The sequence below is a fragment of the Microtus pennsylvanicus genome, chromosome 18 (genome assembly GCF_037038515.1).
Source record: "Microtus pennsylvanicus isolate mMicPen1 chromosome 18, mMicPen1.hap1, whole genome shotgun sequence".
Taxonomy (NCBI): domain Eukaryota; kingdom Metazoa; phylum Chordata; class Mammalia; order Rodentia; family Cricetidae; genus Microtus; species Microtus pennsylvanicus.
Window position 1 is genome coordinate 2,496,865 of NC_134596.1, and position 15,196 is coordinate 2,512,060.

The 15,196-nt window shown below is 55.3% G+C and overlaps 2 protein-coding genes and 1 long non-coding RNA gene across 6 annotated transcripts in view; 1 reads left to right on the forward strand and 2 right to left on the reverse strand.

Annotated features, from left to right (window-relative positions):
- Positions 1-7,645, reverse strand: part of Mybpc2 (myosin binding protein C2) — a 24,669-nt gene extending 17,024 nt beyond the window's left edge. The window contains exons 1-7 of the mRNA XM_075953023.1: positions 7,537-7,645; positions 5,992-6,081; positions 5,229-5,318; positions 4,940-5,088; positions 4,588-4,705; positions 3,687-3,735; positions 3,482-3,541 (exon numbers count right to left, since the gene is read on the reverse strand). Of these exons, the coding sequence (XP_075809138.1) occupies positions 3,482-3,541; positions 3,687-3,735; positions 4,588-4,705; positions 4,940-5,088; positions 5,229-5,318; positions 5,992-6,081; positions 7,537-7,555 (575 nt within the window). The 5' untranslated portion in view covers positions 7,556-7,645. The remainder of the gene's footprint in view (positions 1-3,481; positions 3,542-3,686; positions 3,736-4,587; positions 4,706-4,939; positions 5,089-5,228; positions 5,319-5,991; positions 6,082-7,536) is intronic.
- LOC142837744 (uncharacterized) lies at positions 7,061-9,123 on the forward strand. Its single transcript, XR_012908335.1, has 2 exons — positions 7,061-7,437; positions 8,667-9,123. It is a non-coding gene; the product is annotated as an uncharacterized LOC142837744 (long non-coding RNA).
- Spib (Spi-B transcription factor) lies at positions 9,010-14,615 on the reverse strand. Of its 4 annotated transcripts, none has more exons than XM_075953031.1 (6): positions 14,556-14,615; positions 13,801-13,828; positions 12,570-12,642; positions 12,091-12,320; positions 11,657-11,789; positions 9,010-11,080 (listed from the first exon to the last, which is right to left on the reverse strand). In XM_075953031.1, exons 1-6 carry the CDS (start codon positions 14,576-14,578, stop codon positions 10,782-10,784), a joined length of 786 nt encoding a protein of 261 aa, XP_075809146.1. In that variant the 5' UTR covers positions 14,579-14,615; the 3' UTR covers positions 9,010-10,781. The 4 variants fall into 4 exon arrangements, with proteins under 4 accessions (XP_075809146.1, XP_075809145.1, XP_075809143.1 ...); XM_075953030.1 differs by having other exon boundaries at positions 12,570-12,645; positions 14,556-14,595; XM_075953028.1 differs by lacking the exon at positions 14,556-14,615 and adding an exon at positions 14,354-14,527 and having other exon boundaries at positions 12,570-12,645.
- Positions 14,616-15,196: the final 581 nt, after the last annotated feature.

The window sequence follows — 15,196 nt, forward strand, 5'->3', positions numbered from 1 at the left end:
CCACTCTCTATCCCTTCCCCCGCTCACCCGTCCACCCATCCTTCCATCCATTTTCATATCAATTTCATTGTTTCGTTCATCCAAGTAGTCATCTAAACCTTCTTACCCATCTACCCACACACTCATCCATCCCTCCACCCAATCATCCATCCATCCCTTCACCTTCCTACCCATCTACCCACACACTCATCCATCCCTCCATCCGCTCATCCATCCCTTCCCCTTCCTACCCATCTACCCACACACTCATCCATCCCTCCATCCGCTCATCCATCCCTTCACCTTCCTACCCATCTACCCACACACTCATCCATCTATCCATTCCTCCATCCACTCATCCATTCATCCCTTCACCTTCCTACCCATCTACCCATTCACTTATCCATCAAATATTTATCCAGCAAATATTTATCAGTCACCTTCCTTTCTAGGTTTTTCTACCCATGGTCTGCACAGAACATTTCCAACATGCACACCAGAAACCATGTCCTCCCTGTTCTAAGCATTGCTGTGACTCCCCACTGCCTCCAGGAGGGAACCCCAGCTCCTCATCCTGGCCGTCACCAACCAACCCACCTTTCTACCCTCACCCCCCAGCATCCAAACCAGATGTATGCCCTGCCATTAGCACTCCAGGCTCTTCTCTGCCTCTCAAAGCTCTTTGCCGCTTCCAGCCTCTGATGTCCCTGCCTTGTGCCCCTCTCCATCCCACAGACCCTAATGCCAGTGCTTTCTTCTCTACGAGGCATCTATGGTTCTCCAAGGCAGTGATCTGCTCTTGCCCTGACACACTTCCTCCAACCACACCAAACTGCCTTGTGCGTGTCCCTGTCTTTGGATCTGTCATGTCTTCCCATGGTATTGAAGGAGTCAGCCCAGGATCAAGTGGGGCTTCTCTGTGTCTCCATCTCTGCCCAGCACCTAGAGGACAGCTGGCCTCACAAGATGTGCGGTGCATGGAGGAAGAAATGCAAGCGAGAATCTTCAGGAAGGAAGAAGGAAGGGACAGAGTAGGTACATGGCTGAACTTGGGACATGAATATTATGTTGATATTGAGAGCAGAAGGTGAGAGGACAGGTAAACAGAAGGATGTATAGAGCATAGCAGGGTACACGCGTGTCCGGCTAGGATGACAGAAATGGCTGAGCGGGCATTGATCAGAGGAACGGATCAGTAGAGGAGCTGTCAGTGGGGAAACTGGAGCCATGAAGGGAGGCACATGGCCGACACTCTAGTGGATACAGGAGAGACTAAGTGTGCTGGAAAACAAGAGTAAATTGTCATACTACCCACTCCTGTGTGTGTGTGCACATGTGCATCGGTGTGCAGAGCCTGAAGTCTCAGGTCTTTCCTCAGTCATTCCTCTACCTCACTTCTTAAAATGTTTTTAACTCTTGTGTGTGTGTGTGTGTGTGTGTGTGTGTGTGTGCGCGCGCGCGCATGCATGCATGCACCCGCATGTATACTCACATATCACAGCATGTATGCAAAAGTCAGAGAACAACTTTCAGGAGTCCATTCTCTCCCCATCATGTGGTTTCCAAGGACTGCATGCAGGCCATCAGGCATGGCGACAGGCACCCTTGCCCACTCACTGAGCCATCTCCCTAGCCCAGCTTATAATTTGAGATGTGGTTGTTCTCTCACTGAACCTGGAGCTCACTGATTGTCTAGGCTGACTGGCCAACAAACTCCAGGAACCTATTCCATTTCGCCTGCTGGGATGACAGAAGTGTAGCTCTACACATAGCTTTTACAGGGGCTGGGGATTTGAACTTGGGTCTTCTCGGGTACACGACAACCACTTTACTGACTGAGTTGTCTTCACAGCCCCAGTCCAGTTATTTTTTTACCTACAGAGTCCCAACCTCTCATTGTTCAATTTGATAGAAAGCTGCAAGGGGTTGGGTGTGTCAGTGACGGGGTGAAAGGAAAATGCTGGCTGGATGTGGGGGAGCAGAAGTCTGGATAGAATGCTCGGTGCTGTTGGGGGAAAGGTGCAAGTTCAGTTGAATAGACAAGGAGGGAGGGAGTTGGTATATAAGTGCCTTGTTTTATTGGTGCAGGGCGTGAGTGTGGAGTGGACGGGTGGACGGTGGAGGGCGTGAGTGTGGAGTGGACGGGTGGACGGTGCAGGGCGTGAGTGTGGAGTGGACGGGCGGACGGTGCAGGGCGTGAGTGTGGAGTGGACGGGCGGACGGTGGAGGGCGTGAGTGTGGAGTGGACGGGCGGACGGTGCAGGGCGTGAGTGTGGAGTGGACGGGTGGACGGTGCAGGGCGTGAGTGTGGAGTGGACGGGTGGACGGTGCAGGGCGTGAGTGTGGAGTGGACGGGTGGACGGTGCAGGGCGTGAGTGTGGAGTGGACGGGTGGACGGTGCAGGGCGTGAGTGTGGAGTGGACGGGTGGACGGTGGAGGGCGTGACTGTGGAGCAGACAGACACACTGACAAATGGATATCTGAGTATAATGGCAGATGAGATAGAGAACTGGGAAGCTGGTGGGGAGAAGAGTGTGGAGAGGACAGACAGGCTGGAAGATGGAGAGGTAGTTAGCTATGTGGATGGAGGATGAGTGGATGGATTCGTGATGGGTGGGTGATAGGTTGGAAGCTTGTCTGAGCCGGGTGCAGGGCTGGTGGCTTCAGGGGTGAAAAGGTTGAGGCTTGCTGAGCAGATGGCTGACTGGATGGCATTATAGGAAGGGGTAGGTGTGGATGGGCTGGTGAGATGATGAGGAGGAGATAGTTTTGGAGTAAACAGAAAACCTAGGGGTAGAGGCTGAAGGAATGGCTCTGGGCTAAGTGCTTGCTGCATTAGGACCCAAGTCTGTGAAAGCAGGGTGTGGACTGGAGGGGATGATTCGCAGTTAAGAACACACACAGCTTTTCTGGAGAACCTAGCTTCAGTGCCCAGCGCTCACACCAGGCAACTCACAACCACCTGTAGCTCCAGTTCTAAGGGGTCCAACACCCTCTTCTGGCCTCCACAGGTACTGCACTCATGTGGACAAACACATTGGACTTTGTTAGCTTTCTCTAGTCAGCTTATTGAATTCCAAGTTCAGTGAGAGACTCCATCGCAAAAAAAAAAAAAAGTGAAAGGCCAGGTGTGGTTGCGCACACCTTTGGTCCCAGCAACTGAATGCCCAAGGCAGACGGATCTCTATGAATCTGAGTCCAGATGGATCTACATAGCAAACTCCAGTCGAAGCTATATCGGGAGACTTTGTCTCAAAATACAGCAAAGAAAGAAAGACAGAGACGGTGGGGAGTGATAGAAGACACGAACTCAACCCCTCCCCCAACCCCCACACTCTCATACACCACACAGAGAAGAAAAGAAAAAGAGGAGAAAGAAGGGAAGGTGGGTAGAATAGGAGAAAACCCAGGGAGGTTGATAAGAAAAGAGATGTTGGCTGTCTGGCCATCGTCCCTCTCCCAAGACCCCACCTGTCCCTATCTGCCAGCTAGGCCAACTCACCTCTTCTTCAACAAGCCGCTGAAATCCAGTTCACCCGCGTCTTCTGACTTCCCATCACCCCTGTAATCATTAAGAGAGTTGTGAACCCCACAAAGATCCATCCAAGCGTCCCCACTCCTTGCCCTCTATCTCCACCTCCCAAGGAAAAGTGTCCCTTGATTCTGAGTGCCAATGGGCACCTCTTCCCGGGACCGGGGGCACTCACGAGCGTTTGAAGTTCTCAAGGTTCTGACCAGATGAGTCCTGCCTGGGGGCTGGGAACAGGTGAGAAGAAGGAGTAAGGTAAAGGCAGGACATCCTGTCCAGACATTCACAAGTCCCAGCCTCTTAGGTACCCTTTCCTCCACCTTCTGGGCCAGTGCACCATCTCTGAAGGCCTAGACAGTGCTTTCTCTCCCTTCCTTCCCCGTGTGTGTGTGTGTGTGTGTGTGTGTGTGTGTGTGTGTGTGTGTTTGAAATAGAGTCTCACTATGTAGCCCTGGCTGACCTAGAAGAAAAAACACTGCACCCCCTCCCCCAGTATTTTGTATCTTGAGACAAGATCTCACTGTGAACCCCAGGCTCATGTGGGGCTGGCATTAGTCACCCTGCCTCAGCCTCGGGCTGGGTGAAAGGCATGTACCCTTTGGAGTTCCACTTCCCTGGGTACCATGTCCCACCCTCCTGGCCAGCTGGTCCTTGCTCCCCAGGCCAGGGGAGTCTCATTCCTTCAGCCCCTCACTTTCAAACCCCACACACTGAGCTGTATGTAAAACCCCAGAGGCTGCAGGACTCCTGCTTTCTCCTAAACCTGCCTGGTCTATGCACCTCGTGCTGAACCCATGCACCCAGATTCTATGAGGCAGGGGGCCCTAATTACCCAAGCCCTCAGCTCACAAACCTGGAAGCTTCCTAAACTTTTTCATGTGTACCCCAAGTTGCTAAACACCTGTAAGTCTAGTACCTCCTTCTACACAAAGCCTGGAGACCTTGTCCCCACCATTACAAAGTCTTGACCCTTTCCTCCAAGAGAGTGGGACCGCGCCACCTCCACGCCTGCATCCACGCCAGCTCAGTGGAGAACCCCCCACCCGCCAGCGTCCCTGTCTCCCCACCCCCCAGCATACCCTCCACGTCCACATTGAAAGAGCAGCTGTCGCAGACGTCCTTGGCTTTGACCTCTAGACGGTAATCCCCGCGGTCCCCTAGGACCACTTTCCCGATGTGGAGTTCCACGGTGTACACCTGGGGGGCGGGGGGGGGGACAGGGTCATGGTGCTTTGACTCACAGTCCCCAAATCTCCACCTGGCCCCAAAGCAGAGTTCTCTGGGACAGGATCTTGACTCCTAAGGCCTCTAAAGAGGTGAGAAATATGTGGCTATGCCCTCTACACTGCTCTAGCAGGGCCTCAACCACCACCTGAGGCACTGGCTCCCTCGAGGGGGTGCTGCACCCCTCTGGTCCCACCGGGGTCTCACATTGCTGTCAGAGTCATGGGATTCCTTGAAGGCGAATCGGGCTCCGCTCTTGCTGCTCAGCTCCTGCCACTTCCCCTTGAACCACTTGACGGTAGGCTTGCCCGGGAGCTCCTTCCCGTTCACCTTGGCCAGAATCACCGTGTCCGTTCCTGGAGGAAGGAGGCACTGAGGAACCAGCTCTCCAGAGACCCAGCCCTTCTCTCTCAGACCCAGGGGCTCTGATCCAGGAGTCCTCCCCAGCTCTCCTCCCTCACACTCGGGTTCTAGGCTGTTCAACTCCAGGGCTCACCAGTCTCCACTGACACAGAGTCTGGCTTTTTCAGGAAAATGCCTGTTGTGGGCTCCTCTGCAGTTGGGGATTGGTCCTCAGGTGGGGCCTCTGCTCAGGAGAAAGGATTAGGGATTAGGGTGTCAGCAGTGGTTTAGGGGGAAGCAGAGGACCTCTTTGGGAAGAGTTCTGGGATTAATAAGAACCCCTATGATCACTGGGTGGTGGTGGTGGTGGTACATGCCTTTAATCCCAGCACTCAGGAGGCAGAAGCAGGAGGATCTCTGTGAGTCTGAGGCCAGTCTGGTTTACAGAGTGAGTTCCGGGACAGCTACAGCTATAAGGATCTCTCTCTCTCTCTCTCTCTCTCTCTCTCTCTCTCTCTCTCTCTCTCTCTCTCTCTCTCTCTCTCTCCCTCACACACACACACACACACACACACACACACAGGAACCCCTCTGCTCAGAAGGCAGAGATTATGGTATGGCTTACATTTATCCAGAAGCATAGGCTTTGCTAGGCTCTGTCAGCCCCTTGGGCCTCAGTTTCCCCATCTGTGGACCAGCAGGTTATAGCCAGAATGGAAAGGACTTTCGGGTAAAGGACATGTAAATACGAACATAGCTTTTGGGGGCTCAGGGTGCGGTGCCAGCCTGGGTGGGGTGCTGGGAAGCCAGGCAGGACTGTGTGGAGACAGCTACCAGAAAGAGATCAGGAAAGGCTAGGGCCAGTGTGCAGAAGGGCCAGGAGGAGACAGTTGGCAGAGCCCCAGAGGGCACCTCACCTTTGGGGGGCTCTGCAGAATCTGGCTTAGCAGGAGCTTCCTTTGGCGCTTCCTTTGGCGCATCCTTGCCTTTGGGGGCCTTTTTGGCTGCTGTAACACAGATGTTGAGACTTCAGCACCCATGGTGCTCTCCTCCCCCTGCCCAGAGTCTAGACCCAGACCTCCTTCCTCAGAACCGGGGTCCAGACCCGGGGTCCAGACCCCCATTCCAGGCATAAGTTGATCCTCACCCTGACTGTGGAATCAGGTTCCCCCTCCCCTCATAGCCTCACCCCAGACTCTGGCCACCAGTCTGACCTTTCAGGTTTGGGGTATAATTAGCCCTTCCCCTGGGATAGAAACTGGACACTGGTGCTGACCACAGCAGTCTCCTATGGTACAGGTCACTGACCCATGGGTCAGTCTCTGCAAGGAGCTGGTGGCGACCTCAACCTGGTTGGGGAAGGTGATGCCAGGGTTTGGGTGCAATGCCCATTTCCACAAAAAGAGAAAGCCCCAGCCACCTTACAGACTGCCTTTGCCCCCCCAAGGAGTACTCCTAATTGCCCTGGAGAGAGACTGGGGTGCCGGGACAGAGCTGGTGGGTGCCCAGCAGGCAAGAGGCTCTGGATTTCGTCCCCATCATAGCAGGAGAAAAGGGTTCCACACACGGGAGAGACCCATATTCCCTGCGACAAGTCCGACTTTCACACCAAAGGGGGTCTCGTCTTTACGCAGAAAATTCTCACTCCATGTACATGAAGCCCCACTGTGTCATAGACGCACCTCATGATCTAGAAAGTACCCAATCTTCGCTCAGTGAACTCGACGCAACTCCCTCGAGGGTGCTCTCCCACCTGGAGAGGATCCTAGCCCTAAACTGAGCCCCAGCAGTGTACAAGCAAGACCCCTTGAGCCTCAAGAAAAGGAGCCCCTAGCTGGGAATGGGGGTGCATGCCTCTCACCCAGTTCTTCAGAGACTGAGGCAGTAAGAATGGGACTTCTGGCCGGGCGGTGGTGCGCACGCCTTTAATCCCAGCATTCCAGAGGCAGAGGCAGGTGGCTCTCTGAGTTTGAGGCCAGCCTGGTCTACAGAGTGAGTTCCAGGACTGCCAGCGCTACACAGAGAAACCCTATCTTGAAACACCCTCTCCCCCAAAACAGACTGGGACTTCCAAGTCAGTCTGGGCTGGAGAGTGAGTTTGAGACCAGCCTGGAGAACTGAAGGAGAGAGGAGAGGGGAGAAGAGAAAAGAAGGGATGAAAATAAGGAGAGAGGGAGGGAGGGAGAGAGAGAAAACCGAACCCAATTTATAATTAGCTGAGATTTCTACCCGGTGCCTGGAGGAAGAATGACTGCTACACAGACACAAGACCCCATCACCCTGCATCAGGAAGGAACCCATCCGCGCACCGAGAAGGGGCCTCTCTTCCCCAAGCAGGCAAGGAACCCACACTCTACCTAGAGGTAAGAGAAGGCAAAGGACCCCCTCCTCCCACGGAAGAGACATCCCCTGTCGGCAGGCCGTCTCCCACCCAACTCCCAGTAAGGTTTCTGGCCAGCCACCTGGTTTAGCCTCAGGCATGTCGGCGACCTCCTCGGGCTCCCAGGATTGGGACCGCAGTGGCTCTAGCCAGGCCCTAGCAGGGACAGGTGGGTTCCTAGGAGGGGCCCTTTATGGAGGCTCAAGATTCCCAGGAGGCAGCCCTGGGCCGCCCCACATTCCTCCCGCATGCTCTAAAGGGCGAGAAATAGCTAGTAGACAGAGAGGGGTGGCCGGATGCCAACGCCCCAGTGGGGATGGGCTGGGGGAACTTGGACACATGAGTCTGTGGGAGGTACAAAGGTGGAGACTGCGTGACCTCAGAAGGAGGGGGTCTGGGCCTCCAGAGGCTGGGGGCGCAGGGGCCCAGATCCTTAGGTTCTGGAGAAATGAGGGTGGGGGAGGAGAAGGGAGCAGGCAGTGCACAAGATGGGGAGCGGGGACAGAGAGGGCACTTGTGTCCCGGGATGGGGGGCAAAGAAAGAGAAAAAAGAAGGAGGTGAAGGAGGAGGGGAATACTGGATCCTGGGAAGGACCGGAGGAGGAGTGTGAGGAGGGGCCAACTAGTCCTGGGGGAGGACCAGAAGAAGGCTAGGGGGTCTCAGGTGCACAGGGCGAGGGAGGGGTAGGTCCTGGAAGCCTTTCTTAGCCATCCCGAGTCAGGAGTTTTCTAGAAACCAGAGCCGCGCGAGAGAGTCCGGTTTCTCCGCGTAGGCAGGACGGGTGCCTGCCGGGGGAAGGAGGTCTTGGTGTCCCTCCCGCCCTGTCCTGGTGCGGGCCCCCTGGGAGTGGCCTGGCCGACTGCCGGTCACTGGCCGGGTGCAGAGAGGCCGGGAAGGCCTTGGAGGGCTGCCCGGGCCGGCTCCTTCCCAGCACCAGAGAGTGGAGGAAGTAAAGACAAGGAGAGAGGCTTAGGATAGTACCACAGGTGTGACTGGCCCAGAAGGGATCAGAGGAAAGGACTGGGTCAGGGTCCAAGGGAACCAAGACAAGCTGCCTCCCTTTTTCTCTTCCTGCGCCCCTCCCTCTCCTCCATTGTGCAAAATCCCCGAAGCTGGAAACTTGCCCGCCCCTGGGGGCACTAAGCCAACCAGTAGGCAGCCTCCCTTTGACGCCTTTGGCTGCCCCGCAAACTTCCATCTCACTCTCGAAGGAGCAGGCAAGTTGCACAGTGGCCCAGGATCGTGGCACGCCCCATATCCCGGAATTCCAGAGGCTGAACAAAAAGAGAGGGCGATTGGTGTGACTTTGAGGTCAGCCTGAACTGCAGTGTAAGAACGCTCCTATCTTAAAAAAACGAACACACCAAAGCCAAAAGCCTGGAATGGAGGAGTGGACGGAAAGAAGAGCTGGGAAGCCCAGTGATTTCACCATTCAAGACCTAGCCTGGCCTACCGCCCCATGGTACCTCTGCCTTCTCTCATCTACCCCCTCACTGCAGCTACCCTCAGCCTCAGTACCAGCCAGGTCCTGTAGTGAGGCAGGCCAGAGCCTGATGAAGGGTCCCAGCACAGCTGTAAACTTTATTTAGGATTTTATTTATTATCCATGTATAGTGATGTTGGCTTTTGAAGAAAGAATTCTATTTGGTGCCAGCTTGTCCTTGGTCACATGAACATCTTCCATGATTCTTCTTTCCCGTCCTGGTGACCCAGAGTTGAGTTAAGGTGTGTCCCAGGTTCATCAGGGTTTCAAGGAGGCCCTCTTCCTCCTCTTTCTCAGAGGGACCTAGGCCTGGATGGCCCAGCCTGCTCAGGCTCAAAGCCTTGGGTTCTGATTCTGCTATGAGGGCCCAATGAGAACCTCACAATTCGAGCCAGGTTGGCCTACAGCTGGCTGTATCCAGCACGTCAAAAGACTGGGCTGGAACAGGCAGCTGAGCGTGGTCACGGGGTGAGACAGCAGGCACTGGGAAGGGACTGGTCCCGGCCTCTGCACACAGAACATCTGGCCAGAGGTCTGGACTGTGGGAGAGCTCCCTAGTCTGAAAGCTCACTGTAGAGTGCTTTTCTCTGCAGACAACACCTGCAGGGACTTAATTTGCCTGCCTTGTGGGTGGGGGGTGGCCAGCTTTAGAAGCCTGGCTAGTGATGGCGTGGGGTAAGCGGGGTGTGGTGGAACATGTTCAGAACCCTAGCGCGCTGGACCCCGAGGCAGGAAGACTGTTATGAGTTTAAAGCCAGCCTGGCCCACACAGATAGACCCTGACTTATGAAAAAGAAAAGAAACAGGCTCGTGATGGTGCCAGGATCTGAGCACTCTGGCGGAGGCAGGAGCTCGAGGGAGGAGCTCAAGGCCATCCTCAGCTTCGTGGCAGGTTCAAGGCCAGCCTGAGCTACCTGCCACCCAGTCTCAAAAATAACAGGCGCTGGCCTTGCCACACCCCCCAAACTGGCCAGGGGCTAGAATGATCCTGACGTACAACACAGGTGGCCCCTCAAACAAGAGAGTCAGTATGTGACCTCAGGGCAGCCAGGAGCCTAGGATGTTGGAGAACTTCCCATATGACAAAGGACCCCAGAAGGCTTCAGTCCCACCCCCACCCTCCTCAAGAAGTCATCTCAGATCCCAGAGGGTCCCGAGGGAAGGCTGAGGCAAGAGAATCACCACGAGCTTGAAGACAGCATGGACTACACAGTAAAACCTTGTCTCAAAAAAAAGAAAAGGCCTGGTATGGTGTTGTGCCCCTGTAATACCAGCACTTAGGAGACTGAGGCAAGAGGATTGTCACAAGTTGGGGGCCACCCTGAGCTAAATAGTGAGACCTTGTTTCAAACAAAGTCATGGATGGACACAGAGAAAAGTCATAGATGGCACAGGGTTCTCAGAAGGCTCCAGACATAAAGACATAATTAGATCTCAGATCTGAGCAGGGCCTCAGGGCAGCACAGAGGGACCCGCACCCACCCACCCAACACACACACACACACACACAAACAAGGTTTGGGGGCTGTAGACAGCGCCACCTGCTGGTGCAATGACGTGTGTGATCACAGGGCTCGCAGCAAGTACCAATGTGGATTCCGGAACTGCAAACACCACCAGGAGCCCCCCGCAGAGAAACCTGCCATTCTTGGAGCAAGTAGAATGACCAGTGGGTCGTGAGACACTCCCCTTAAACACGACCATCCTGGGGAATCCCATACATGGCACGGGGGACGCTGGGGAGGCCCTGGTGAGACCTGAGGACCCTGGCAGCCTACTGCCCCCATACGGGGCTCCATGGACACTAGGGCCTGGGGGCTAGAAAGGGGTCGTAGCGGGGCACTCAGGCGCGCCGGGTAGTTGGCAGCAGGGCGCTGTCGAACTGGTAGGTGAGCTTGCGTTTGACCTTGCGGATTTCGCCTGTCTTGGCATAGTTGCGCAGTGCACGCGCCAGCTTCTGGTACGTCATGCGCTTGCGGTTGCCCTTCTGCTGGCCCCAGCGGCGAGCCAGCAGCTCCTTGTGCTTGGAGGAGAACTGGAAGACTCCGGCACCCGGCTCCACCCACCACACGCACTCGCGCATGTCCCCGCGCAGCAGCAGTCCCAGCAGGAACTGGTAGAGGCGCAGTTTCTTGCGGGCACCTGTAGGGTATTAGGTACCCACGTTACGAGGGGAAGTCCGTTGATGGGACGCCCCCCCCAAGTCTACAGCCCCCTACAATTGAGTCAGGCCTGGTTGATTCGAACCTAGTTATTCTAACTATTCCAGAGACTGAGAAAGGGGATCACAAGTTCAAGGCCAGCCTGGGCAACTTAGTTGAGACTGTCTTTTAAAAGTAAAAAGAGGGCTGGGGTATGGCTTGGTGATCGAGCGCCTTGCCTAGAATCCCCAAAGTGAGGAATTAGGGTGTGAGGATGTATAAAATAGTAGGTTTTATATACAGGAAACTGTTGTCCAATAGAGAATAACTTGACAGAGGTACGAGAAGAGGGTAACTGATTGGGAGTAGCTCTCTCTTGCTGTTACTGTGGTTTGGTGCACAATGGAAACCAGGGCACAGAGAGGATAGTGCCCTTGGCCAAGGTCATATAGCCAACAAGTAGCAAGGATCTGGGAACTTCCTTGGGAGCCGTTAGTACGTACTTAGGGAACCTTGGTTCCTTCAGGCCCTCCCTGACCCACAGTCAGTGTCCCCACCAATTTACCACCCCACATACCTGCCTCCGTGCCAGCCAAGAGGGCCTCATCTGACTCGCTGTCTGAGACCTCCAGGGCAGGGCTGTCCAGCAGAATGTCTTCTTCCTCTGACAGCACAGGGCTGGGGTACGGGGTAGCCAAGGGGCCCAGAGTCTGTGGGAGACCAGGGTCACCTCTACATCACTCCCTCATTCTCCCCCGCACACATACACACCTCTGCAGCCCTTACTATCTTCCTGTACAGTGTGGACACTGGCCTTGGTTATCTCAATACACAGAGAAGTTAAGGCAGTTGCCCAAAACTACACAGTCAGAAGATGACATGGGTCCAGGAACTACCTCGGAAGGGCGTCCTTGTATCCCCCACCCAGATACAGTCCAGAAGTTCATTTCAGAGAGTTGCATAAGAAATACGAGGAGGGAAGTCTTCCTCCAAGCAATTCCTGCCCCTCACCTGGCTGACAAAGTCCTCTGAGGGGTACACCTGGAGGCCAGGCCCTGGAGCCTCCAAGCTCGAGGCTGGGTCAAGGGTCCCCACGGGGCCGTAGGCAGAGGGGCTGAGACCATGACCGTAACAGAGCTGCACAGCCTGAGAGTGGGCAAAGGCAGTCGTAGCGGGGTCGAAGACTTCATAGGGGTTGATGGCGGAGGCAGGTGGGGCCTCTGTCCAGCCCCATGTGGAGTCTAAAAGAAGGGTCAGAGCCAGTAATCGAAGGTGGGCAGAAGACAGGCACCCTCAAGATCCCACACAGAGGGGCCTTTGTAAGCTGTGCAAATCTCCGACCCCAGAATTTGCATGGGGGAGCAGATGGACTGGGACGGGTAGGGAGGTGGCTTGGGGAGGGGCTGCCATGTTGAGGGAGCGCTCCTGTAGACCTCACCCCCTCCCCCGCGTGAAGGGAGCCCAGGGTGCTAGGAAGCTGGGTCACTCACCAGGACCCCCATCTGAATCTGGGTAACTGAAGGGCTTGCAGCTGTCCAGGTCATAGAAGACACCTTCTGGGTACTGCTGGGGTGAAGACAGAGTCATCCCAGACCTCGGAGACTCCCCACTCCCCAGCCTTTGGGACACTGAGAGTTGAGAGGAAGGACAGAAACAAACAGAGACAGACACCGAATCCCTGAAGAAGGGACACCCAGAAGCTAGCGTCTGCCATGGCTGTGACCCTCAAGGAACCCTAGTAGTTCCCAGTGTACAACTGGTACCTAGGAACTCCCTCTGTAGCCCAGGCTGGCCCAGAACTTGAAGCGGTGTTCACCCTGGGGTGACAGGCATGCACACCTTCTCTAGCCCAGGACACCAGTTCATCTCAAGAAGCGTGTGTTGTTTCAGCCACAGCCACTGGAAGAGCAGAGCAAATGAACTCTGAAGTCCCTGCAGATGACTCCCGCACACCCTCCTGCTCACGCAGGCAGATGGAGCAGCCCGAGGCTGTAGGGTTTACTGGTGGGTGGCCAACCATGCAGCAAAAAGGACAGGTACCTAACACGCTGTGGGTGGGAAGAGGGCAGGCGCCCAAAAGACCTATGCACGAATCATTTACAACTTCAAATGAATCAGTGTAACATACTGGATGAGATCACATAGGGATACCAGTGAATGTTCTAGAATGATGAGATTTTTCTAATCTGGGTCTATTAATGGCTACAACAGTGTACACAATGAGGACACTCCCTGATACACACACAATACATCAGTTTTAAACAACCAACAGCAGGTATCTTACAGGTATAATCCTCAGCACTCTGAAGACTGAGGCAGGAGGATCATGAGTTTGAAAACAGAGCTACGTTGAGAGATCCTGTCTCAATTAAAACGAAACAAACAAAAAAGTCCAACAAAACTCAAAGAAGTGGGGACTTCTTTCTACCACAGAAAAGGTCTCATTGTTGTGTTGAGAGTCAAGTGTTGAGGAACATAGTTGGGTGTCCTCGATCCTACAGTTAAAAGATGTAAGATCCATAACCCCAACACAGGACTGTACATAGAGAACATGAACTAGACAGGAACACAAGGTCAACGAAGTAGCCTCAAGTCACAGATGAGGTGGGGATGGAGGTCTGGGGAGACAGAGACTGGAAACTGAGGCAGAAGTAGATCTTAGTGAGGTCCGTCCTGCAGGCCACACAGGCACCCCCCACCCTCCCCGGGGCTCAGACTCACCAAACAGCTCAAATGTGGGCCGTCCAGCCTGGTTGGGGAGAGACACAGGGGCATGTCAGGGCTGCCCTCAGCCACCTGAGCCTCAAAGTGGTTGTGGGGCCCACAGGGGAGGTGGTGGCAGCTGTGATCACCACAGCTCTGCAGTCTGCTGGCTGTCCTTGTGTGCGCCCAGCCTTCCCACAGTCACCCCCACAGCCCCATTAGGACAGGAAGTAGGGGGCGGGTGCCAGGCAAATGTCCCCCACTACCCTTGGGATTTGCATGCACACTGTGGGGGAGACAAGGAAAGTAAGAGGGAGAAAGTCCCCAGCTGCCTGGGGACAGGGTGGCCAGAGAGCTTGGTTTGAGTGTCTTCGCAAGTCCTGCTGAGACCAGAGGAAGCAACACCCTGAAGAGCAGGGCTAGAAACAGACTGAGGGAAGAGAGCAAAGGCATGGCCGCCAGGGTAGCGCCAGGAGCCGGGCGTAACAGTTAGACAGGAGGAAATAGAAACAGACAAAACTCAAGGGGCAGAGAGCGCCAGAAATGAAGCGATAGAGGACAGATGGCACACCTGGGGAGACCGGGGCAGGATGGGGGTGAGAGTCTCCAGAACATGCCATCTTTGGAAACCTGTCTAGGAAGACAGAGCTGATGGGAGAACTGTCCTCTGCAGACGGTGAGGCCACCCCTTATCACCTGCCTTGGGGGGGGCACAGCTGAGGGTGCTGATGGGGTGGGGGTCCCAAGTACAGGTTTGGGGATTACCCACTTACTGTGCAGCCTCCAGAGCAAGCATGGTGGTTCAGGGCAGGCTGGGCTGGCTTTGGCCACTACTCCTATATATACTTTGGCCCAGCCCCCACCCCCCCCAGGGGCGGGCCACGGGGGCCCTCCTCAAAAATCCCCTCGGGGAGGGGTCTGGATTGCACAACCCTCTGGTCACGTGGCAGGGAGGGTGGGCCTAGGAGCCATCTGGATTTGGGGTTCCCCACCATTGGGGATGGAGGGCTGACACAAGGGTGGAGAGAGAAGTTGCTGAGAAAGGGCAAAGACATGAGGGGCTGCAGGCCCTGGGAACAGGATGCCACAGGAAGGAGCCAAGGGTGACCAGGGCGAGATGACACGGGGCAGTGAGGCCCAGGAACAGCTGTGAGGACAGGGGATCTCCCAAGAGCCGTGGGGAAGCCCAGGCAGACCGACCACCAGGACCCCATGGTGGAAGTACCAGGGTCAGGGAGGGTCCCCTTGCTGCCCTGAGGTGTGGATGTCTATGTGCCAAGAGCTACCCCAGGCCTGAAGGAAACAGGGTAGGTAGCACCCGGTGCCAGCTGGGCGACCACCAGCCCCATGGGGAGGAGCAAAGCAGAGCGTTGGGATCTTACTCGGTTTTTCAGAAGGGAAACAGAGATGCCAG